At 41.8% G+C, this 25,189-nt stretch overlaps 4 protein-coding genes across 5 annotated transcripts; 2 read left to right on the top strand and 2 right to left on the bottom strand.

The window, feature by feature from the left end:
* Window positions 1-1,799: 1,799 nt before the first annotated feature.
* On the bottom strand, window positions 1,800-8,546 carry rnf169 (ring finger protein 169). 2 transcript variants are annotated; one of them, XM_044015471.1, is made up of 6 exons: window positions 8,159-8,546; window positions 6,177-6,247; window positions 5,785-5,856; window positions 5,293-5,393; window positions 4,054-4,144; window positions 1,800-3,604 (listed from the first exon to the last, which is right to left on the bottom strand). In XM_044015471.1, exons 1-6 carry the CDS (start codon window positions 8,454-8,456, stop codon window positions 2,468-2,470), a joined length of 1,770 nt encoding a protein of 589 aa, XP_043871406.1. In that variant the 5' UTR covers window positions 8,457-8,546; the 3' UTR covers window positions 1,800-2,467. The 2 variants fall into 2 exon arrangements, with proteins under 2 accessions (XP_043871406.1, XP_043871407.1); XM_044015472.1 differs by lacking the exon at window positions 5,785-5,856 and having other exon boundaries at window positions 8,159-8,545.
* A 125-nt stretch (window positions 8,547-8,671) lies between these two features.
* lipt2 (lipoyl(octanoyl) transferase 2) lies at window positions 8,672-11,522 on the top strand. The gene is made up of 4 exons (XM_044015473.1): window positions 8,672-8,758; window positions 9,005-9,332; window positions 9,404-9,530; window positions 10,348-11,522. The coding sequence occupies exons 2-4, from the start codon at window positions 9,024-9,026 to the stop codon at window positions 10,575-10,577; spliced, it is 666 nt and encodes a 221-aa protein (XP_043871408.1). The 5' UTR covers window positions 8,672-8,758; window positions 9,005-9,023; the 3' UTR covers window positions 10,578-11,522.
* A 176-nt stretch (window positions 11,523-11,698) lies between these two features.
* pgm2l1 (phosphoglucomutase 2-like 1) lies at window positions 11,699-20,546 on the top strand. The gene is made up of 14 exons (XM_044015470.1): window positions 11,699-12,448; window positions 13,923-14,090; window positions 14,175-14,281; window positions 14,370-14,454; window positions 14,540-14,623; window positions 14,741-14,937; window positions 15,087-15,276; window positions 15,365-15,462; window positions 15,542-15,722; window positions 16,253-16,346; window positions 16,454-16,583; window positions 18,411-18,600; window positions 18,686-18,819; window positions 18,911-20,546. Exons 1-14 carry the CDS (start codon window positions 12,338-12,340, stop codon window positions 19,011-19,013), a joined length of 1,872 nt encoding a protein of 623 aa, XP_043871405.1. The 5' UTR covers window positions 11,699-12,337; the 3' UTR covers window positions 19,014-20,546.
* A 45-nt stretch (window positions 20,547-20,591) lies between these two features.
* Window positions 20,592-22,955, bottom strand: LOC122760364 (olfactory receptor 6N1-like). The gene is made up of 2 exons (XM_044015489.1): window positions 22,933-22,955; window positions 20,592-22,397 (listed from the first exon to the last, which is right to left on the bottom strand). Exon 2 carries the CDS (start codon window positions 22,358-22,360, stop codon window positions 21,422-21,424), a length of 939 nt encoding a protein of 312 aa, XP_043871424.1. The 5' UTR covers window positions 22,361-22,397; window positions 22,933-22,955; the 3' UTR covers window positions 20,592-21,421.
* Between the last annotated feature and the right edge of the window lie 2,234 nt (window positions 22,956-25,189).

The raw sequence follows: 25,189 nt of genomic DNA, 5'->3' as shown, positions 1-25,189 counted from the left end.
GGAAGAATTATGAAGCAGAATTATGAAGCATCCACTTCTACGTGCTATAAATTTGGAGGCAGTCATATGGCTTCATCTAGTGAATGCAGCCATTTGTCCATGGCAAAGGAAGTTCAGGAGGTTGAAGATTTTTAGAGTCAGTTTAAGATCTCATATACATATATCTGGGCCCTTAAGTTAAGATAAGTTAAGTTAAGTTAAGGGCCGAGAGTTTCAAGAATGGTTGAGAGAGTGGATCTCATTGGATATCATTTGTTGACAATCACTAAGACGTTATTGAGATTAGTGGGAAAGCCCTCGTAGCTTTTATAGCTGATGTTTTGTATGAAGCTCATGAAAAGAAATCTAGATCTAATATCTGAAGAGCTGAAGTTTGTGTCGTACAAGGTTCCGGGAGGGGAAGAATTGCCCCAGCGACTTCATGAGTATTGTGAGGTCAAGTCAAACCTCAAATCTCTGTGTAAGGGGTGATGAGATGGAGGAATGAGAGAGTGGTCATTATTTATAGATTTTCTCCTGATGATTTGTAGCAAGGAAGCTCATTGCTCATGGACAGGATACATGTATTTGAGGCCTGGCATCCAATGTCAATTGGACATTTATTTATGTAATATAGGGGAGAACAGCAAGTTATTTGTTGAGCTGGCAGAACAGAGGCTTTCATGTTTTTTTTTCATCTCCGAATCATTATTCTTGCTTTGCCATTAAGGCAATTTACTAAACTTTTCTGGTTGTATGCTGTACAGCCTATATACATATTTTAAACATTTATACCTGTTCTTAGTGTGAAAGTTTTATTCTGTCTTTATAATTACCCAGTCGTGATCAATAACATTCTACGTAAATAGGGCATTGAAATTGAATGCACTAACCAAAAAGTACAGGGTGTCCATAGGCAGTTGATAAGATATCTTAACCAGATTTGTTCTATTTGTTCTGTACCTTCATTTGGATACTTCAAAATAAATCCCTTCGACGATATGTTGGCAAGCAGATGACATTTTAAAGTCACAGATTTGAAATTGGAGGTGCGACTAACAATAATTTTCATAACTGATGAATCCGTCAATTATAGTCTCAATTAATCGATTAGAAATTGATACTGATCAGTGTTTCCCCAAACTTCAAAATGATGACATTTTCAATCGTCTTGTTTTATCCACAAACTTAAATTTTTCAGTTTTAATGATTTTTTTGTGGCGCAAATAAACCAGAAAATGTTAATAAGATAAAAGATCAGAGCACTTGTTTTTTTAATAATAATAATAATAATAATATTATTATTATTATTATTATTATTATTAATAACAATAATAATAATATATACATATATATACATATATACTCAAACTGATTAATTAGTAATTAGAATAGTTGGCAATTGATTTAGTAATCAATTAATTGTTGCAGCCCTACTGGGAACCAACTTGATTCACAGATGTTTCCTCTCAGTGAAAACACGGCTGCCTGTGGGGAGTAGGGCTGCAACAAACAATTACTTTCAGAATCAATTAATAAGTTAATCATTTTTGTTTGGTCCATAAAATGACAAGCCAGATTTAAAATTAATGAAACCAGAAAGTATTCTCATTTAATAAGCTGAAAAAAATATTTTAAATTATTTGAACAACACTTCATTTAGAAATCAATTCATGTAGTGCTACATGAAATATTAACAATACTTTACCTACCATTTAATTATTGTGAGTGATTTTTATCATAATGTGTGATTAGACATTGATCCACACATAGCCATCACACTGTGACATCAACAGACTAAAGGAGGACAGGACACAGCGTCATCTCAGGTCTTTAGTTTCTCATCATATAAAACCACCATCATAATCATAATTATCATTATTATCATCATCATCACACAGTCTCTGGTCATTTGGCACTCAGCATTAACATACACACATCTGAACACTGTCAGATTGGATTAAGATCAAAGCTTTAGTGTAACTTTATAAAATGTGCACCAGTAAAGCTCATGTGGCATCAGTAAAAACAAAAAAACAAAACAAGGAAAGCCCTTCAGGTCCATCGGGTCCATTCAGATTCAGGGGTGATCTTGAGGTGTCAATCCCTCCACATGTGTGTGGGCTGGACTACAGTCCCCATGATTCTTACCAGGCAGAGCTGCACAGAAAGCAGAGAAATGTCTGTAAAGATTCAGACTGGAAGACGGTCAACGGCAGAGGCGGCTGGACTTGGGCAAGGGCCAGGACCAGGGCCTGGACCAGGTCAATAATGAAATTGATTTGTTCATTTTTAAATTGCAATTTAGAAGTTTTGAGTCATGTCTGACTATCACAGCTGATGAAGTTCCACTGTCACAACAGCAGTGTGCTGGTGTAAAAAACAAACATTTGAATAAACAAGTTCAGGATTCATTAAACATTTGCCACTTTGCATATATGAAACCCTTCCTGTCTGACTTTGTGCCACATAAGCAGATCCATCTGCTCTAGTGCTTCTTGTTGAGTCGTCGGGATCTCCTCAGGCCACGCCTCCTACGATTCTGATTGGACATCCAGGACCGCAGGAAGTAAGCATCAGGGCTGCGCCTGCGGTTGACGGTCTGATTCTCCAGGTCGAACTGTCTTTGCAGCTTCAGTGCCAGGATGCGGTCCTGTCGCTCCTGTTGGATCTGGCAGACATATTGCTCATCAAAGGCGTCCTGGTTGAGTGAACAGCTCCTCTTCAGGTTGGCATCACAGTCCGACTCCAGGTGTTTGGTCTTCTGCTTCCTCTTCTTGCCTCGCCTTGAGGTAGGCTGGTTGTGGACACCACTGTCCAACTCCTTCCTTGGACTCTGCGCATCCTTTGGCACTAATTTACACGACTGGAAACTAGAGTTCTTTGAGTACGGCGAAAAAGATTGTTTTCGGCTGAACAGTGCCGCCCCACTGCATGACTCAGAAACGAGGACTGTTGAATCAAAGTCCGAGCTTCCTCTGAACGCCACTGTCTCAGTGCTGTAGCGGATTGCAGGGACCCGGATCTTTACGGACTGCTTCTGGAAGGCAGCCGTGTCTCCGGCTGGAGGATCAAACAGCAGCCTCCTCTTGTTGATGGACGTCACCCCCTCACTATCAGCGGCAGATGTGCGAGTTTTTGCAACATCCTCCCTGCTGCTGATCTTGTTATGCACCTCGGTGACAGGGCTCGTCAGTGTGGCCTTGGAGTTGACTTTGAGGTTCTGGCGGTCAAGTTCAATCTGCCTCCACTTCTGCAGCACTGCAGGACTTGCCTCGTAGCTGGTGGACTTCTGCAGGCCACGCGTCAGATTCCGTGGTGTGGACTTCACAATGGTGGGCTCCATGAGGCGACCATCTGGGAGCCGTTTAGGCGGCGTGCACGGTGAGCAGACGATGGGCTTAAAGTGATTGAGCTCTTCTGAGATGCTGTCGTTACTCTCAGGGCTAATGGAGCGTTCGGGGCGGGGCGGGGGCACAACCACAGGGGTAGAAGATGACAACGATGATGTCATCACAGCTCGCCAAGTGAGCTTTCGGTCAGGGGTGGCAATGGGTGCGGAGACAGAGCGACTGTTCTCAGAAGACAGGAGGATTCCGGCAGTGAAGCTGTGACTAATCCCGACCTGAGAGTCAGGAAGAGAAGCATAGGTGAGATCAAGTGAGATCTTGACAGCGATGTGACTTTTGACCTTTTATCCAGACTCTAACATATAAGAGGGATAGGGTGGATACGGTGGTTGGATGCATATATGGTTGTGAGGTACTGTCACACAGAGCTGACTGCACTGTGAGCACCCTGTGTGAAGAATACAGGAAGTGGGAAATGTTTTTAAAATATAAAAATTATATTTCAGCCACTTAACAAAGGGCTCACATAAAGAAACCTATGTTAGCTTCAGTCTGTATTATATCTGTTATTTACTGCATTATCTCACTGTTGGTCGCAAGTTTAATAACAGTTGTTTTCTATAGACTTCGGTATGGGAAAGTGAGCAGTTCACAAAATGTAATTCTTTGACAAGGCGTGTGTTGGAACATCAGTATTGTATGCATCTAAAATGAGATTTCATACCCGGTCCATTATGGCAGGATGGGCAGCAACCTTCACTTTCCCTCCTCTGTCCTCCACAGGGTCAGTGCAGCTTCGACTCCTCTGAGAACCACTGAAGAGAAAAACAAACCATGAAACCACATTTGGCACCCTGGAGCCCCCTAGTGATCATGTAGTGACACAAGACAGTGCTTTAAGTCTGAGTAAAGCAAAAACAGAGTTCAGTGTCCATTGAGGGTACCAGTGCTTGACGAGCTGATGTGCAGCAACAACTTATTGTGTCGCTTCCTCTTCGATTGGCGTATCCCTGAACCAGCTCTTGTTTGAGTACAGTATGGGCCCCTTTACACCTGGTATTTAAATGTGTTTTCTGTAATCAGATAGCGATCAGATAGCACTTCACCACATAATTCACACCTGGTGTTAAAATGCTTCTCCAGTGCCCAAATCAAGATCTGATAGCTATCCGATCATGGTCATCCCCTCCTGTTAGCCGCACATAGTTGCTGTGAGTGGACCAAAATGGTGAAAATGTTGCTTCTCTACGTGTTGGTTAATTAAGCCAATGCTTTAAGCCCCTGAGATGTTGTGCTGGATGTGACTTATTTGACGGTGTCCTGTTTGTTTATCAAAGTCGGAGACAAAGGCTTCTGTATATTTATTTTCTTTGCCGATAGTGTTAAATTGTTTCATTGCAATTAAAAACAAACATGTCAGTCACTTGCGATGGTGTACCGACTAACAAACATTTCTCTCTCACTCTTGTGATCAAAAATATTTTTTGCTTCCAGTGGAACACCTGTCCAGGCAAGATTTAGTTCCTACTTATAACCTCTTTCAATTTGGCTCCTGAACAAGTGTTTTGATACCAGCATGTTAATATTTATATTCAGTATAAAAATCTCTACATGTGTGCTTTAACAAGAGGTTTGCTTCTCTACATGTGTGTTTAACAGGAGGTTCGATACCAGTGCTTTACATTTATACTCTGTACAAACACTGACATACAGCAACATTCAGCTGCTTTGGTCCACACTAAAGTGTATTCGTGTGTCTGCGTGTGTGAGCTCAGCTCCTCCAGCGGACGCGCTCCAAGCATTTCAAAGAATGTTGCTGAATTTTCTTTGATTTACAAACATACTTTAATTTAATCATACAAATTTGGCAAGCTGGTTAGCAACACAGTTTTCAGTGGGGTGACAAAGTAATTCTTCATTGTTTTGTGAACGGACAGAAGATAAAGACACTTTGCATGCTCACCCTGTGGTGGCCGACAACATCTTTGTTTTTCTGACAAATGCAGAGATGTTTCGGTTCCTCCTGTTGATCGGCTCCTCGTTCTCAGAGTCAGACAGAACTCCCTGAGAAAAAACAAATACAACATTGCTAGATCCAAACACAGACACTTAGTTTGTTTTTAACATGGGAATGACTTAAAACTATGGCTCATGTTGACTCAGGAGTCATCATGGTGCCCTTCACAACAGAACAACATTTGCCATTCAAATGATAAGACCATTACTAGGCTAGGATTATCTGTAGGTACTGTTAACATAATGCAAGTTAATAGATAGAGGAAAAAAATAGTACAATAACAACATATTATCTTACTATCTACCAAAAAATTTACTTAAAAAAAAACGTAAAGTCTGTGCTTTCAGAAATGTTCCATTTCTTGAATACTAGTATGTGAGGGAGACGTTCACATGAACTCATAAACAAAATGACATTTAAAGGAACTAACAAACTTACTTCATCACGGCGCACTGGTTCATCTTTACATCTCCTGAATTCATCTCTGTCGTCACATGACGACAACAACAGCTGCATCACAACAAACACAAGACCGTTCAACTAAAAATGAACTACATCAGATTTTACAGATACAAAATCAGTTCACTGATTATGTATCAAGCTTTCTGATTGATTAGGATGCCACGTGGTGACACTGTCTAACTCTCATGAAGTCAGATCAACATGAGGGAGGATTAACTAGTTATTGAAACGTGATTGGCTAAGGTCAGAGGTCATGAACTGCAGTGAGGTCTTTAACAAACCACTTCAGTTTAAAAGACTGGTAATGTTTAAACACTGTCAATACTACAAATTGCTGCTGGTGCTGTGTTCGGCTCACTCCCACTCACCTTGTGTTTCGCGCACACTCCTGATAAAACCTCCACACACTTTGGGACAACAGCAGGAGACACAAAGAACTCTGAGGAGACACAAACACATAGAGTGTGTGAGATATAAACGGATAATAATTATAAACCAACAGCTACAGAGAAACCTTCAAAAGGAGCTTCAGTTATAACAGGATGAGGAGATAGCATTACTAATTTCATTATTGATAAATCTGCTGGTTATTGGTTTAACTGGTGATTAAAAATAACTTCAATTGACAGTTCATGATTATTTTTGTGAAGGTGTATGAGGTACTTTTACATAATCATCTTCTTACATACAGCTGACTGCACTATGCAATCCCTGCACTTGTAGCCTGAGGCAGATGGACAGGTGCTTATTGAAAATATGACTGCGACTGGAGACACTGGAGACACCACACACACAAAACACCACACACACCACACACACAAAAGGCTCTCTAATAGCCACCATAAGTCTACAATATTTTGACATGTCTCACTTGTTAAATCCCTTTAAACCTTTTTTTTTTTTTTTTTCAACAGTGGGAATGTGTTTAATCTGCTTCCGGGTAATATTACTTTGCAGTGTACACAAGTGGCATCAGTGCCACATGCCATTTTTTTTTCTTCATCTGCTTTATTTTTTTTTCCAGAGCCATTTGCAGCGCAACACTACAATGCAAATTCATCTTCCAGTCGTTAGCATTAATATGTGTAATGATACACATAAAAGCTTGTCAATGAGGGGCTTCAAAGTTGGTTCCAGGATGTCCATGACGTCAAATTTCACACAGGGGTGAAAAAAAACACCACAGGGCAGACCAACCACTGACAATGGGAGTGATGGTAAGTTTGTGTGACCAAGGTATACCTGAATGAAGGCTTTCAATCACAAAACAACACATTTGAACTTCATGATGGAGGAAGCAGTGGAAAAATAACTCCTGTGTGCTACTGATGTAAAATGTTTTCTCTAGACTTGGGTGTAGAAGTTTATCCCTGCTGTTCCAAAGTCACTTACTTGTATGTAACACATTGATTATGTATTTAGGTATTATGGATGTGAACGGGTATCAGTCAGTATCGGTCTGATACTGGTCAAAATCGCTGGATCGTATAATCAAACAGAAATTAATGTAAAGTCTGATACAATGCAAAAAGGTCTGAAATGACTCAGCAAAATATGTGTTGATAAAAGCTTCATAGTTCATGTTCATCAAAAATGACTTTAACTGACTAATATGAGTATTACAATAGTTAGTGATATCGGTATTGTTATCGGACACAAAAAGTGGTATCGCCCCCATCCCTAGTATCTCATAAAACTTTGCATCAAAAAGATCGCAACCGGCTCCTTTACTGTTTTTCTAACAGTGAATGAAAATTAGAAACACTTAAATATCACACGTAAAAAACCCTCTGTAAAATTTACACTAAAAAGGAGTTTACGAAGAGACTGTGTTGTTAGGCTTATTAGAAATTAAGCAGCTTAAAAGACCAGAGAAAGAGCTCACCTGAACTCAGCTCAGCTGAGGGCCTGTGACATCACAAAGTTAGTGTTAATAAATCTGATTCAGTGACAAACACATGAAGTGAAGCAGCTCCTCCTACAACTGCACAAGTCTGGACAAGTCCTCACACACTAATTCACTCACTCACTCACTACTACAGACATTAAACCTATCACCGTTGTCATCAGTCTGTGAGTTGGTGCGTTCAGGTACCGGATTCAAAAGAGAACACAGTGGTCATGTGACTGATCTGAGGTCAGAGCTGCTCCCATTCAAAACTCCACAAAAAGAGCCGCTGTGTTTGCTGACTTGTCATTAAAGTCGCTCTTCACACTCTTTTTTTTTAACGTTCATTCAACGAATTAAACTCTGACTGCTTTTACTGCGTCTGGTGTGTAAATCGAACACCCAGCGCTGGTGCTGACACGACGGTATGTAAGCTTCAGTTTGCCCGGGTAAAACACCCACCTCTGCGGTTGTCGCAGTCCCTCCTGCCGGGTCTGCTGCAGCTCCTCTCGGGGTCACTCCTCCGACGGAGCCGCTCCTTGTTGCCGGAGTGTCTCCGGGCTAAGCAGAGCGGACAGGCCGGGTGTCCAGAGGGCGGGCTTTCGGCCGCAGCCGCGCACGCCGCGCAATCCGTCACCTCGTCCTCCAGCAGGCTGGAACCAAACCCGGAGCCGCGCCCAGCTCTTAGTCCGGAGGTGGACCTGCCGGTGGCGGCGCTGGCCGGTCTGCCAGGCCGTTCGGCAGACCCTGCGGTCGCCATCTTCCCTGTTGAGTCGTCTCCCTCCGGTCCGCTCTCAAAACAAACCCCGCCCTGCTGCTGCTGCCGCCGCCGGAACAGAGCGAGCACAACAGCGGATGTGGACCATCGCGCGAGGTCCTGAAGGTTAAGCTTCAAAATAAAGCGTGTAGCTGAGCACTGTGGTTCAGGAATGACGTAAACAACGTTTTATTTTGAAAAAACGTTTTGATTCACACAAACCGGAAATAGACTAGTTTGATCGCGGAAAAAGAGAAGGGCAAAAACAATGGCGGCGTAGAAAAGATTCAAGTGTGCATACAGAGGTAAAAGTGCTCTATGTAAGCGGATTTAAACCGATATGAAGTTGAACCAAAGTGGTTTTACCTTCAATTAGTGTCAATGTGGTCTAACTCTTTTTCACACACCTTTTGTAGATTATATTTTAAATGTATGTCTGTTTACATTTACACATAGTGCCTGAGTCCACTATAGATCTTCCAAGCTATAGTTTTATTCAGTGTTTTTTTATTATTGTGGTTCAGTTTGGTTTAAACCAGGTTTCTTGTCAGACTCTGGTTCCAGTCCTTAATGAAGGGTGCCAGGCCAGTGGTGGAGGTGGTCCGCCTGGGTGTGGTCCCCTACCAGGAGGCTCTACGACTGCAGCAGGTCTATGTGGACAGGCACCGGTCCAGTCCAGCTAATGCTCTGCTGCTGTGTCAGCACCTGCCAGTCTACACCACAGGGATCCGCCATAAACCCTACCCTGCTGCCCTGCTGGATCGCCTCCGACTGCTGGGCGCTGATGTCCACCGGACCAATCGAGGGGGTCTCATTACCTTCCACGGGCCAGGACAGCTGGTCTGCTACCCAGTCCTGAACCTGGGTAATTTCACAAAGGTTTGAGAACTGCACTGAAGTTTAATGACTTCAGAAATAAAGTGGTTTTAAATTCCTGTTCTGTCTTTCAGAGTGTGCGTTGGTATGTCTGTGAGCTGGAGAAAACCATCATCTCAGTCTGCAGACGGTTTGGCATTGAGGCATCGACATCACCTCACACTGGAGTTTGGGTTGGAGACCAGAAAATCTGTGCCATTGGTATGATAATACAGTTTTACTCTCTGGTAGACGTCCAAACTGAGAGTCTTGTTGCACATGATTACCAAGTGAGAGAAATTATTGCGATCAGTGTGTGCAATGTCAGTAACTCATACAATGGTTCTTTAAAAAACCTGAACAATCCCTTTCATGTGAAAGAGAAATGTATTTTCTCAAATCCTTATTAGTGTCACAGAACGAGTGACATAAAAATGGGGACATTTTTGGTGACATTGTGTAAATAATTACATGAGGTAGAGGCTCATTTGACTTTAATATAAACAACTATGGTGCTAAATATATTTATTTTTTATTTTATTTAACCAGATAAAAGACCCATTGAAATCAAGATCTCTTGATTTCAATGGGTGACCTGGCCAAAAAAGGCAACAGCACACATCATAGTTAAATAAAAAACAGGAAGGCAACTACAATACAAACACCGACATACAAGAGTACAACTAGACAAACATAAAGTGCAGGAGTTGTGGTTGCAGTAACAATTTAAGAACATAGGCACTGTTCAATGGAGTTCTGTTGTCTGTCTTTTAAGATGGAGAGGAAAGCTCCCAGTGAAATAAAAGCTTGCAATTTAAGTTCATTTTGGAGGGTATTCCAATCAGAGGGGGCAGAGAAACTGAAAGCTTTTTTTTCCCATTATGGTATATATTTGCTTGTTAAGGAATGTAAATATGAACATTGTAGAGATAGGAAATCTGTGGAAATGTAATAATAATTTTAACCTAATTTGTATGTGACTGAAGTGTCAGAGACTATTTTTCAAACTTAACAAGTTTTGTTTTGTGGTGGTTGTCAGGAATCCACTGTGGTCGCTACATTACATCTCATGGGTTGGCTTTGAACTGTAACACTGACATGTCATGGTTCAGTCACATTGTTCCATGCGGTATTGAAGGGAAAGGTGTGACGTCACTGAGTGTCAAGCTGCAGAGAGATGTCAGCGTGGAGGACACTATCCCTCACCTGCTGGATGCCTTCAGACAACATTTCAACTGTGAGCTGACAGAGGAACACACAGCTGAGTGAAGAGGACAGAGGATTCAGGAGGATTATCTGACCCAATGGGACTCTGTTCCTTGATCAAGCCTGAATCTTAAAGTGATAGTTTGGGTTTTTTGAAGTGTGGTTGTATGAAGTACATGTTCCGCAGGTGGAAGAAGTCAGCATCTAGTGGTCTGCCATTGTCTGGAACCAGCATAAAACACACAGAGAATGTCTGCCACTGGGGACACCAGGAAAAAGATTTTAGCCACTTAACAAAAGGCTTACCTAATAAAATCTATATTAGCTAAAGTCAACGATATCTTAGGTATTTGTTCCTTACGTATATGTTCCTTATATTCCTTTAGCTCAGGCAGTCTTTTCTAACAGGGAACTGCAGTTTGTCTGCAGCAGACAAATCACATGCAGAAGGAGAAATGAGCTGCATATTCACAAACGATGGAGATTCAAAAGCACAAAAGAAAACAACAAACAACTCCTGTAACCCCGCGGTTTTTATGATCAGTGTTTTAAATCAACAGTAGTTTGCTCTGGACTAGTGATATTTGTCCACGTGGTAAAGCTGTCATGTGACCGTGCAAGACCAATAATTTGGCAGCTTTTTGTAAACACAATCAAATCTCGGAAAATAGTAGCAAAGACAAGGAAACTACTCAAATGGTCTGCAAAAAGTGATTGGTAGAGATTAACAACACTGCTACAAGAATTTATCATCTGTGAAAAATGCATAATTTTGTTTTTGCAGCACGTTTCTGTTGATGCATGTATTTCGCCTCTCTGCAGGTAATTTTTCTTTTGCAGCACGTTTCTCACATTGCATTTTTTTCGTTTGTGAATATGCAGCTTCTTTCTCGTTCTGCATGTGTGTTGGGTCATTACAGTGCGTTTGCCCCAGTCAGCCACCATACTTATCTCACAGTCACACTTTTTTTTTAAAAAAAACAATAATAAACAAGCCCCTGAACTTTCCCTTTAAGTGTTAACTTTATTCCTGGTATGTTTTACAGGTTTGAGGATTTCAGCTTATTTTTAAATTGTACATATGGACTGTAATTGGTTTAACGACTTGTTCCATTCATTGTTTTCAATAAATAAAATAATATAGTTTATTAAATAGTTTTATTAAATAGTTTATTCGTAATTATGACGTGTTGCCTTTAACAGGGAAACTCATCCATTAGAGCGCCACCAAAAACATGCTGACTTTAGCAAAAACAGAACATACCCGCAAGTAATGGTTGTGCTCAATAACAAAATCTATTTTGGAGAACAAGCATGTTTTAAATTTAATCGTGAGCTCTACTGAAAGGCATCGATTGAATCATCACATATATGTTGCGTGAAATGTGTCTTTAATTTACTGTCAGAATACATATTAATGTGAGGGGCTTTTATTTTGGTGACACACCAGAAGTAGGGAGATTGTGTCGGTCATTACCAGTGATGTTTCTGAAGTTCGGTTCTTTATGTTGCTGTCTGACTTTTTACCGTGGAACATTCTAGACTTTCACCGGACTTAGCTTATCTAACCGTATACGACATCAGATAACTAGTTAATGTTAGCTTCAGGTAAGGAAACTGGCTGGTACCACCGGCAGCTATAACAAAGAGGACGCGTGTATCCGGTCCAGCACCGGGAGCCGAAGACCCGCACCGTAAGGCCGTCTCATCCACTCACTGTCAACCACCGGTCCAGTCCACCGACTGTTAGCTGCAGCACCCGACAATCCAATGGCCCCGGCGTGCTCCTCTTACTATTAGCTAGCCGCACTTACTCCGACAAAATGGGAGACGATAACGAAGTTAATGGGGACCTGAACGCCAACTCGATGAGCCAGAGCACCGGTGATCCGCAGCTGGACAAGGCGGTCCGTCAATGGTTAAAGTGGGACAAGGTGAGTATCTGTGGGGAAGCAGGGGGAGGTCCGATTGAGCTGCTGGAAATACTCTACTGCGAGCTGGGTTCATCACACCAGACCTCTCTGAAACATCTGTAATTTTTACATTCGTTAAAAAACACGTGTTTAAACCGACGAAAGGCACGCATTTAAAGGACGATTGGAGTCTTGAAGTGAACTCGGCTGATTAATGACAGTCATTAGCAGCTCGGTTCGTCAGGTAACTGACGTTTTCTGAGCAGTTTAACGGGGCTGGGCATATGTTATAGGTGCGTGACAACATATGGCGCAGCAGCTTTGAAAACAAGTAATTTTTAAATGTGCTGACACTTTGTTTCCCTGTTTCAACCGAAATTAACTATACAAGTGACCTGCACAGAAAATCACTCCGTTCACCTTCCTTGTTGTGTGTATGTGGTCGCGTGAGGAACCGTTAACCTGTGACGTAAGAAAAATGTGTGTGTCTGCTGGCCGCAGTGCGGAGCTGCAGGCTCCTAGAATCTGCTGTGTGGGTTGACGGCAGCATGACTCAGCAGATTCTCTACATTAGCCTCCGGGACTGTGATGTCACCAGGTAACTGTGGTTCAGGCAGGTGTGCAAAACGTTACATCCAGAGACAGATGCAAACTAGGTGAGTCCTGGAGAATGAAACCTGTCCGTGTTAGTGTGTGTGTGTGTGTGTGTTCACAGACTGCAACATTGATTCAGAGTTTTAAACCATGAGGGACCACATGAGTTCAGGTCAGTCTGAACCATCCACTCCTGGTCTGGCCACTGGCAGTGAAGTTGGCTCCAATTGGTGTATCATACAACCACACTCTGATAAATCTGAACTACCCCTTAATGCAGAACCACCTCCTTTTGATCAAATATATAATCCATTAAACGATCATGATCAGGTGAGGATGTTTTAACCTGCTGCAGTTGTCATGACAGCCAATACAACAACAATACATGCCAGTGGCCACATGGTGGCGCTGACAAACTATTGTTTATCAAACAGTGTTTATTGTTTTAAATGTAACATTTTTACACACACTCACACATCAGGGGCAGCCACCTGACCCGAGAGCTGTGTGACTGTAAAGGTCAAAGCTGACTTGACGGTTCCTGACCTTCATTCAAATGTCAGCAGCTTGGAAAAGACACACACACACACACACAGGTTTGTGCAGCCATCCTTTTAAGGACTCTGCCTAACCAAAATGTTATTCCTTACTTAAACCATAACCAGACAATGCCTAATACCATAACCTTAATCTAACCACAATTCAAATATTAGCCCTAAATTTAACAGGAATTAAGAAATTAGTTTCTACCACTTAAGGACCAGGGTTTTAGATTACTGGTCCTGACTAGGTCAGTGTTTATGTGTGTGTGTGTGTGTAATACTGATCTGAAGATCAGGTTTTGGTTGTTTTTATGGTTCTGGATCTGACTGGATCTCATGATGTTATTTCTCTGCTTTAGAACTGCTGTACTCGGGCTCAGGTGGAGTCTCTGGTGGCAGCGGGTCAGGTCAATGACCTGAGGTCAAGACTTAGCAGCAGGATGACATTTGGCACAGCTGGACTCAGAGCACCTATGGGAGCCGGCTTCAACCGGATCAATGACCTCACCATCATCCAGTCCACACAGGTCAAATAGTATTGATCAGGTGATTGATGAGGTCATAAAGCAGCTGTTGGTCAACGTGACTTAAACTTCCTGTTCCCTGCTCAGGGTCTGTGTTCATACCTGTCCAGGTGCTTTGCCAACCTCAGCAGTCGAGGAGTGGTCGTTGGTTTTGACACCAGGGGACAGGAGAGCAGTGGCTGCAGCAGTCAAAGGTGAGGAAGAAGACAGACGTCTACGTGGTCCTGGAAGATGTAAGTGGGAGGAGTCACAGGTTCATCATAATGTTTTTATTTGTTCCAGGTTGGCTAAGTTGACGGCTGCGGTGATCCTCAACCGAGATATCCCCGTCCATCTCTTCTCCACATTTGTCCCCACACCATTTGTGGTGAGGAAAGTGTCTTACACCTGTCTTTCTTGCTTGTCTCACACTATGGTCAGTGTGACCAAACTGTGTTTTTTTTTCTTCTAAGCCATACGCAGTGAAGAAGCTTGGTGCAGCAGCTGGAGTTATGATCACAGCATCTCATAATCCTAAAGAAGACAACGGCTATAAGGTAACAACAAGACAATGATGACGTCCCCAAATGTAACAACAGGACCATCAGATGAAACAGGAAGTGGTTCCCTTCTAGTGTCTGTGCTGAGTTCTGGCTCTGTACCACCCGCTGCAGGTGTACTGGTGTAATGGCGCTCAGATCTCCTCGCCTCATGACAAGGAGATCCTGCGGAGCATCGAGGAGCAGCTGGAGCCCTGGTGCGCCTCCTGTTGGGATTTGGAGCTGGTAGAGCGCTGCTCTATGAGGACTGACCCCCTGACCCTGATCAACAGCTCTTACATGGATGAGCTTGCCTCCCTCTGCTTCCACAGGTGAGAGGAAGCGTTTGCTTCTACAGATACACCCCAGACCTCTTCAACCAGACTACTGATGTGTGCAGCCAGACCCCTTGACCTGTCTTTCTTTGTTGTTCAGTGGTGAGCTGACAGATTGTAAATCAATTTTTTCCCTTGTTTCTCAGAGATCTGAACAGCTGCTGTCCACTGAAGTTTGTCCACTCGTCGTTCCATGGTGTCGGGCACGATTTCATCCAGCAGGCCTTTCAGACATTCGGCTTTGCTCCACCAATCCCCGTCCCTGAGCAGAAAGACCCTGATCCCAATTTCCCAACTGTCCGCTGTCCAAACCCGGAAGAGGGAGAGTCTGTGCTGGTGAGGAACAGATCCGCATTTTCTTGAGAGTTTATTTTATTTTATTCTCTGTGTTTTGTTTTAACTTTTTACTCTTTCTGTGTTTCAGGAACTTTCTCTTCTCTTGGCAGAGAAAGAAAATGCTCGCATTGTTCTGGCCACAGATCCTGATGCCGACCGTCTGGCTGTAGCAGAGAAGTCTGATGGGTAACTGAAGTTTCCTCAAAGACCCATCAGAGACAGAGTCACCACCAGATGTGCTCACCTCTGCATCTCTGTGTTACAGGTGCAGATGGAAGGTGTTCACAGGTAATGAGCTGGCAGCTCTGCTCGGGTGGTGGATGTTCTTTAACTGGAAGGAGAACCATCCAGATCCAGCAGACTCTCAGAGGGTCTACATGTTGGCCACCACGGTTTCCTCAAAGATTCTGCAGGCCTTTGCGCTCATCGAGGGGTTCCACTTCGAGGTGAGGCAACATGTAATCAATGAACATGGGCAAGAACGTGATGAGACTCTGGATCATTCAAAAACGTTATTCAAATACTGATTCCTCTTGATGACTTATTGATGACCTTTTACCGCTAAAGTTCTTTGCACTTCACACTTATCTATGAACCTAATTAGCTTAGCATTAGCTCCAGTAGAAGAGTAGACATTGGTTGTGTTTGTTGTGCGACAATGATCCAGCAACACAGCTGCACAAGAAACACAACGTCAGCAATATTTCTCTAGACAGTAAAGCAGCAGCCACAGAAGTCTGCCCAAACAGGGAACATGATGGGGAGAAAAAACTGCTGACATGTCACGTGTTTTTGTAGTTACTCATAATTCCTCATTGACACTCTACCTCTCCCCACTGTTCTTCACCAGATACCTCTGCATTCAGACATTCTCACCAACAGACTATACTATTGTTAAAATCCTTATAATGCCCATTTCTGGTGCTAACGACAGATTTTGATGTTGATGACAATCTCTGTGTATTTTTTTTAACAGGAAACACTTCCAGGGTTTAAATATATCGGCAACAGGATTCATGAACTCGCCAAAACAGGAAACACAGTCATCTTTTCCTTTGAGGAGTCAATTGGTAATTGAACCCATTTCTTCTGTTTACTATTTGTGAGCTGATTGGCTGTTTCTTTCGTTGTTATTTAACCCATAACATGAAGTGGGGCTCTGATTCTGTGACGTCAGGTTTCCTGTGTGGTGGTATGGCCCCCGATAAAGACGGCATCAGTACGGCGGTGGTTGTGGCTGAAATGGCGTCCTACCTCCACAACCGGAGCCTTAGTCTGACGAAGCAGCTCGACAACATCTACCAGACGTACGTTCATGAACACAAACATGACAACAAACGCCCACATGAGATTTAAATCAGACAAAACAAATATAATGGGGATGTAATTATGTCAAAATCTCACAATACTGTAATACCATGGTGCAATATTGTGATAGTATTCACAGTATGAGTAGCTTGTAAAGTCCACCAATCGATGGTGAGTGAGATGCTCTGTGTAACTTTAGCTTTTGTCTCTTTGTAGAGGCGGTAATAGTGTTCGACTAATGTCCTGTATGTCTGTGACAGGATTTTATACTTCAGCTCCAGCGTGTCTACTAATCTTATGAATCCTTTGTTGTCCTTAACAGAAAATGGCCACAGGCCATGTACAGTATTTTCTCTTTTCTCATTTCATAACGCTAGGAGATGGGAACGCTTTCATGGGAACGGTTTCTCCATTCTGTTTTTCATCACTAACACTGTTACACGAACACTCCTCCATTTTCACCATACTATAACTACCACCAGTAGAGGCAGCAACAAGCAGAATAAAATGGATGGGCAATCATAGAATGATGGTCCCTGTGGTTCAAAACTACTTTTTTCCCAGACCTAGTTTTGTTCTTGTGATATCTTTAAATTGAAAATACCATTGCATCCCGATCATTCTTAGTTATTGATGAATAGTGGGATTACACAGTATTTCTTGCATTTCATCTTCATCTCCATGACAGTATCATATTATTGTAGTATTTATTATTATTTAAATATAAATATAAGAGTTGTTGGGGTTTTTTCCACTTCAATCCAGTTCAGTGTGATTTAAAATGCAATCTGTGCAGAGTGTACCCCGCCTATTGCCCTATGTCAACTGAGATTCTTGTGGTATAAAATGATGGATGGATTGATTTAATTTACAGCTCACACCCACTGGGAGGCAGCAGAGTTCCATTCTTGAAGTTGCCTAACTGAGTGACCTGGGAGTATCTCAGTGGCAGCCGCCCCATCACAAACGTTTAATTACACAACACAAAGGATACAAATTGTTATGCAAGTTATAATAGTAATCCTCTTCTTCTTTTCCTTTTGGCTGCTCCCTTCAGGGGTCGCCACAGCGAATCAACCTCCACCATCTCACTCTGTTCTTTGTATCTCTCACACCAACTGACTTCATGTCCTCTTTCACTACATCCATAAACCTTCTTTTTGGTCTTCCTCTAGACCTCCTGCCTGGCAGTTCCAACCCCAGCATCCTTCTACCAATATACTCACTATCCCTCCTCTGTACATGACCAAACCATCTCATTCTGTTCCTCTGACTGACTCATTCCTGATCCTATCCATCTTCGTCACTCCCAAAGAGAACCTCAACATCTTCATCTCTGCTACCTCCAGCTCTGCTTCCTGTCTTTTCCTCAGTGCCACTATCTATCTCTAGACCATACATCATCGCTGGTCTCACCACTGTCTTGTATATCTTTCCTTTCATTCTGGCTGATACTCTTTTATCACACATCAAGTTATAATAGTAATAATAATTTATTTTTGCAGCGCAACAAATGATCCGACTGCGATAAGATTGTTTGCGGTATAAAATAGTGACCTTTTATCAATTTTTCATCTCTTTTCAACCCTTACGAGATTTATGAATGTAACACTCACTCATCATTCATCTTCTGTTGCTTTATCCTCCATGTGAGGGTCGTGGGGGGGCTCCACGGATCTGTATTCTCTTTTTGAGATTCCAGATTGACAAACATGAGTGATTAGGATGGCTCGATACCGCTTTTATGTGTCCAGGGCTTATTTTGAAGTTTCCTGTGATTTCATCTTTTCTTATTTTAACACTTATATGTAACTTCCTTTCTGCAGGTATGGTTACCATTTGTCTAAAACTTCTTACGTCATCTGTAAGGACCCGCCCACCATCCAGAAGATCTTCAGCCGGATCAGGAACTTTGATGGTGAGGGGTCATACCCAAAGACATGCGGCGGCGTCCAGATTGTCCATGTGCGAGACATAACCACTGGATATGACAGCAGCAAGGCTGACCTCAGATCTGTAAGGAACAAACAGGGAGCAGTTTTATGACTTGTTTCCTCATTAATTGTTATTTCCTTGACATTTGTGTGTGTTTCCTGGGGAGGTGTTCCCGGTGTCTAGGAGCAGTCACATGATCACCTTCACGCTGCAGAATGGCATTGTGGCCACGCTGAGGACCAGTGGCACCGAACCCAAGATCAAATACTATTCCGAGTTCTGTGCTGCACCTGGAAAACGGTCAGCTGACTCAAACTAATACTAAAGGAGTTTCTTTTGCTAGTTGTGTTTGTGCCGTGGCATAATCGGTGTATAATCGTCTGTGTTGCAGTGACGTGTCCAGTCTGGAGGAGGAGCTCAAGAAAGTGACGGACGCTCTGCTTGACGACTTCCTGGAACCAGAGAAAAACAACCTAACTCGCTGCTTCGTCTAAACCCTGCCTATGCGTACCTGGTCTGTCCTGTAATGTCATATCCTGTTGTGTTTGTAGACAAATCAGAGTAGCAGCTTCTCCTCTCTGTGGTGTCAGTAACATTCATGATGGACTGAAGAACTAAGCATGGGCAAAGAACAGATGTTGTGACAGAAGTGCCTGAAGGAAAGTTAAACTGCTTAAACTTGATGTCACCTTCTGTGGCGGCTTTGTATGGAAGAACAAGGGGAAACAAGGAAAAACAGAATTTAGACACTTCAAAAGGTTCACATTGTAACATCTATGTCAAGTAATATGATATCTGAAGTAGATTTAATGTTAACTGTTTTTCCTTGCTGATGAGAAGTTTTCGTAAACTCTTCACTTTCCTACATCAAATTCCACAGAGAAAATACATGGTTTTAGCAGGTCTACTGTTGCCTTGTTCGGAGAATTTATGTCAGGTGCGAGGTTAATCCAAGTAAAGGATTTCAAAAACCAAAGTTTCAAAATAATACATTTGACCTTACTGATGGAGGCAATAGTGGACCAACAACAAAGTGGCTAAAATCATTTTTTTTCCTATGTCTCACGCTGGTTTTAGTTACAGTTAACACTCACAGTGTGTCAGTACCTCATACAACTACAATAACATAAAATAAAACAATCGCTACTATCCCTTTAATTCTACAAATTGTTTCTTCCAGTAGTTGATCCTGTGGAGATGTTTATTTTGATTTCGTGTTTGTTGTCCTCACTTGGCCTCTCACGAGATGATGATTCTTCATTACTTGAAGCATCTCCCCTAAAGTTCTCATTAAAACTTGTATGTTCCTCCATACATGGCGTTAAAGGGGTGTTTCCAAATAGATGTGATTTATTTTTGATAATTATGTTGCACAGACGACGAGCTGCTGGTAATGATTTCAGACAATAGTTTTGTGATGTTGGCACTATGCACACACGCACGCGCACACACACACTCCGTTACTTTTGTGAAAGTTGCTGAAAAAGCTCTGTGGCGTTTACACTGCTGTCACCATGGTTACCTTTTGATGATGTAATCCATATATAAACAGGTGATATAAACAGACCAGAGGGCTGCTCAAAAGTCAAAATAAACCAAAGTCAAACTTTGAAACGCGTTTGTATGTTTTTCAAAGTGTTTAATGATTGTTCTCTTTAGTTTCACAACATCTGTCGTTCAATTTCATCTTTATCAACAAAAACGGACAAAGTCTGTCAGTTTGACTAGGCTTTATTGACATGAATGTCACTTTGATGCTTCAGGTCTGTACAGTTCATGCATGAATTTAAAAAGGAATATTTAATGCATGACAAAAAGATTGATTTACTTGATTTCAAACATTTCCACTAAACTTAATGGGCAATGAAAAATATGTGCACAGACTAAATTTGTTAAAAAATAGATTTTAATCTCAATGTGACCTGGTGAAATTAAATTAAGAGTATTGATATGTATATGCCAATATAAAAAATGGTTATGTGTGTTTGTGTAAAACTGAGTGAAAATAAAAATGTTTTTCTCATTCATGATGTAGAGTCACACTGTTTATTATTTAATTAGTAATTGAAGTAAAAACAAACCAAATATATACGATCATAGACTAATAATAATCATAAAAATGTACAGCACAAGGGTTCGGATCACTTTTCTATTTTGGGGGTGTCGAATTACTTCATTACAATTAAGTTTCAATAAAAGCTAATGATTTATCGTTACTATATTTGGATTTTTGAACATGTGGTTTGTTGAATAACAGCCACGTTAATTATGAAGTATTGCTTTGTTTTGTTTTTTATCAAAGGGGACAAAAGCAAACATCACAATCTAGGTCTGATAGGAATCACATGAGTGTCCACATAAAATGTCAGCATAAAAAAAACCAGTGAGGGATACAATTAATGGATGATTTTGAAAGTCACTTCCTTGACATAATAGGAGGAGGAATAGAGGATATTTAGAGGAAGAGAGCTAAGTTTATTCTATCATGGTATAACATTTGGAACAGAGAATTGTTCACAGTATTTAACTGTACTTCTTTTTAGAGAAACCACAGTAAAAAACAGAATCCAGGAGTAATTATTCACATTTTAACACCAGAAGATTAAAGCAGGTATTAAACTTGTTCAGAATATCACATTATTAAACTGCTGAAATTAAAGATCTGGACAACCAGATATATCCCACAAACAAAAGTTTATCCTCGAATAACAACTTTTTATATAAAATGTCTGTTGTCAAAATAGATCAGATTAAGCAGTTTCTTAAAAAGTCAAATTGGTTTGTTATTCCTGATTATTATTTGTTCCTGCTCTTTCATCTATTGACATAATTTCTACATAAAGTATTCAGAGTGGAGGCTGCTGAATGTTTTAATTCCTCTCTGACTGTGGTGTGACTCTGCTCAGGTGTGTGTTAGCAAGGCCTTCGGTCTGAGGCCTAGGTTGTGCAGGATCCCGGAGCGGATGTGCTGCAAGTTGATACCATAAATGATGGGGTTGACAAGCGGTGGGACCACCAGGAACTCTGCAGACATCAGGTTCCGCAGCATCAGCTCATGAACGCTGCCGTAGCGCGAGTACAGGTTGTCAAACATTAGTGACAATGTGAAGATGAGCAGCGTGATGAGGTGGGGCAGACAAGTCTGCATAAACTTCCTGCGGTCCGAGTGTGAGCGCAGCGACGCGCGGACCAAGTGCATGTAAGAGAGCAGGATGAGTATGGTCTGCAACAGGTGTGAGAACATGAGCACAAAGCCGTACACGTTGTTGATGGCGATGTCCGCATTGCACGACAGCTTCACCACCTCCCAGTTGGTGCAGTAGAGTTTGCGCACGTGTTGTCCACAGAGAGGCAGCCTGGCGGTCAGTATCACCCCAACCACAGTCTCCAGCATCGAGAAGCACCACGTGAGCAGCAGCATCTGTGCTACCCTCTGTGGCGTCATGAGTATGTGGTACTGCAGTGGCCTGCAGATGGCCACGTAGCGGTCGTACGCCATGACGGTGAGGCTGGTGAACTCACAGAAGACGTAACAGTACACGGCAAATATCTGCGTGAGGCAGCCCGTGTACGTGATTATGTGCGAGTCGGCGAGAAGGTCCTGCAACAGCTTTGGGTAGAAGCTGGATGCACCACAAATCCCATTGAAACATAGGTTACACAGAAAAATGTAGATGGGCTCATGTAGCATCTTCTCCATGCACACAGTGGCGATGAGAATCACGTTCACAAAGATGGTGAACATGTACACGGTCAGACTAAGCACAAAGTACATGTGGCGGTTGGCAAGAGAGTCATTGAGGCCATGCAGCTGAAGAACAAGCTCTGAGTTATTCATCATGATGAGAGGTCAGAGGTCACATGACGTTCAAAAAGACCTAAGACAGGAAAGACAGGTCATCCACATCAACTATCCACAGTGAGACTGGAACAACTATACTTACATAACGGATGAATCGGTTAAAGTGTTTCTGTGAATGTAAAATAATTATAGATTTTGTTTGCTTCTCTATAGCAGTAAACCATAAATCTTTGATTTGCTCAAGGACAATGGGAATCAATGGTTATCGTTTTATGAACCGAATAACTAATCAATAATTCCAGAAACCAATTGATAGATCAGTCACTAAAGCAAATAATCATTAGTTACAGATGCACATCATCAGAAAACTTCAAGAGGTCAGACTTTCCCTTCAAAGACCAACAAGAAAATAAAATCTGCCTCAGCTCCAGAGACTGTTTAGAAAAAATGATCATGAAACAAACTCATTATCAATAAAATTCATCAGATACGATCAGTTGCCAATACGTGCCTTTGTTTCAACTGTTCAAATGTTACGTTATTAATCAGTGACAAACATCAACAATAATATATCAATCTGAGATTAGATCAGTGACAACAACAACACTGACCACTGAGTGTAACATGATGACACACTGACACACACACCCCCACTCACACTCTGGTAACAAGTCAGCTTCTCTTATACACTTCAACTACATAAACACACAGGGGTGATGACATCAGAGTGTGGGTGGTGGCCCCTTCTGATATAATAATATCAAATATCAAACATAAAACTTTTAATGTGATGCAAACAGAGTCACTGTCACATGATGTGCTACAACCTTTACACACACACATGTGTAAGTAACTGTAAACTGCAACTGAATTTGAATTTCAGACATTAAACCATTTCTAGCTTTATGGTGTTCTTTGGCTCAAATGTGTGGCTTCAATAGTCTGTATCTGTGTTCTGTGGGGTCAGAAAAAAATGCTTTAGTATTAGAATTAGAATATTTAGAATTCTGGAAGTCATTGTGCATGTGATGGAGGAATGCACAGTGCATGTAGTGGCCTCAATGGCCCTGCAGTAAGTAGTTTGCCATGTCCCTGTGATTGAGGAATAGCATATTATACTCAACTGTATTCAAATCTGATTGAACTATATTTATGTTCCCTACTTTCAACTTTTAACTTTTAACTGGTAAATTTCCAGTTAATTCCCATTAGTTCCCATAATTCCCTGTGGAAAGTTTCCAATTTGGAATATTTAAAAAATTCCCAAACTAAAGTTTCCATGGAAAGTCTCTTTGCAACCATACATATATATGTCAGTCAGTCAGTCAGTCATCATCTACCGCTTTATCCTCAACCAGAGGGTCGCGGGGGGTGCCGTGCCAATCTCAGCTACATCGGGCGATAGGCGGGGTACACCCTGGACCAGTGGTCACCAACGTGGTGCCCTCGGGCACCTGGTAGCCCGCAAGCAGCCAACGAGGTGCCCGTGGGCACATTTCACTTCACCTCACTTGCATGTATCCATATGATCACTGAGTAAAATGTCCTTGATATTGTTTATACAAACTGTGATAATCATTAGGAGTAAGCACTGGAATTAATGTGTATGCAATTGAATGCATAATATACATCATTTAAATGGTAAATTGCACAAAATAATAAAAATGAATATGGTAGCCCTCCATATTATTCTCTACCCTTCAGGTAGCTCTCGGTCTCAAAAAGGTTGGTGACCCCTGCCCTGGACAGTTCGCCAGTCCATCGCAGGGCCACACACAGATAGAGACAAACAACCATTCACTCTCACACTCACTCCTACGGTCAATTTAGAGTGTCCAATTTACCTATTCCCCACATTGCATGTTTTTGGACTGTGGGAGGAAGCCAGAGAACCCAGAGAGAACCCACGCACAAACGGGGAGAACATGCAAACTCCATGCAGAAAGGCCCTTGTTCCAACTGGGGCGCGAACCCGGGTCTTCTCGTTGCAAGGCGAGAGTGCTAACCACTACACCACCGTGTGGCCCCATACATATATGTATGTATGTATGTATGTATGTATGTATGTATGTATGTATGTATGTATGTATGTATGTATGTATGTATGTATGTATGTATGTATGTATGTACAGCCTTTCAGCAATCTTCTTGGTTGTGTTGTTTGCTTGTTCGCAGGCCAATAATTTTACCCTTGTCAAACAGAGTAACATCCTGAGAATTTTGTTTTTAGCCAGAAAACAGGGCTGGCTCTACACATGGTTTGAGCAAAGATTTTGGCCATTTTGTTTTTCTGTGACGTAAAGGTCAACAGGAAACTGATTCAATACACACTAGCTTATAGAGAGATACATCACCACCTACGAAGGAGTCAGGCGTACACGGCCAATAAATCAATTTTATTTTCTGCATGTACACTCAGGCTTGGCAAGTTATTCAGTTGCCCGTCTTACACAGACTACAGCCTTAGCTCAATTAAACTGTGCATGTAAACATACTGAGTGTTTAGTAGGTTAGCCTTGGTTCATGGCCAGACCTTTAAGCCCTAAGCCTATTTTGTAGGTCGAAAAATTGCACACATAATGAAATGAGTAAATATCTGCAACCACAAGGTCTATTTGAATACTTTGGGCGACACAGTAAAGGGAACACTTGTAAGATTTGTTAAGATGTGTAAATATCAGTCCATGTGTTACTGGTGAAGAGGAAATGAAGATGGCACACAACAAAAATGAAAAGATTTCAGGCTTGCTCAAAAAAAAGAAAAAAAAGCACTTTCAGTAGTATAGAACAACATGTAAACACGATCTTTGTAAAGGAAGACTAACAAATGTTAAGGAAATGATACAAAACTTCTCTAACTAAACTTTC

This window comes from Solea senegalensis, unplaced genomic scaffold (assembly GCF_019176455.1).
Source record: "Solea senegalensis isolate Sse05_10M unplaced genomic scaffold, IFAPA_SoseM_1 scf7180000013475, whole genome shotgun sequence".
NCBI classification, from domain to species: domain Eukaryota; kingdom Metazoa; phylum Chordata; class Actinopteri; order Pleuronectiformes; family Soleidae; genus Solea; species Solea senegalensis.
Note: the sequence above shows the minus strand (reverse complement) of the source record. Positions and strands in the feature narration are given on the sequence as shown.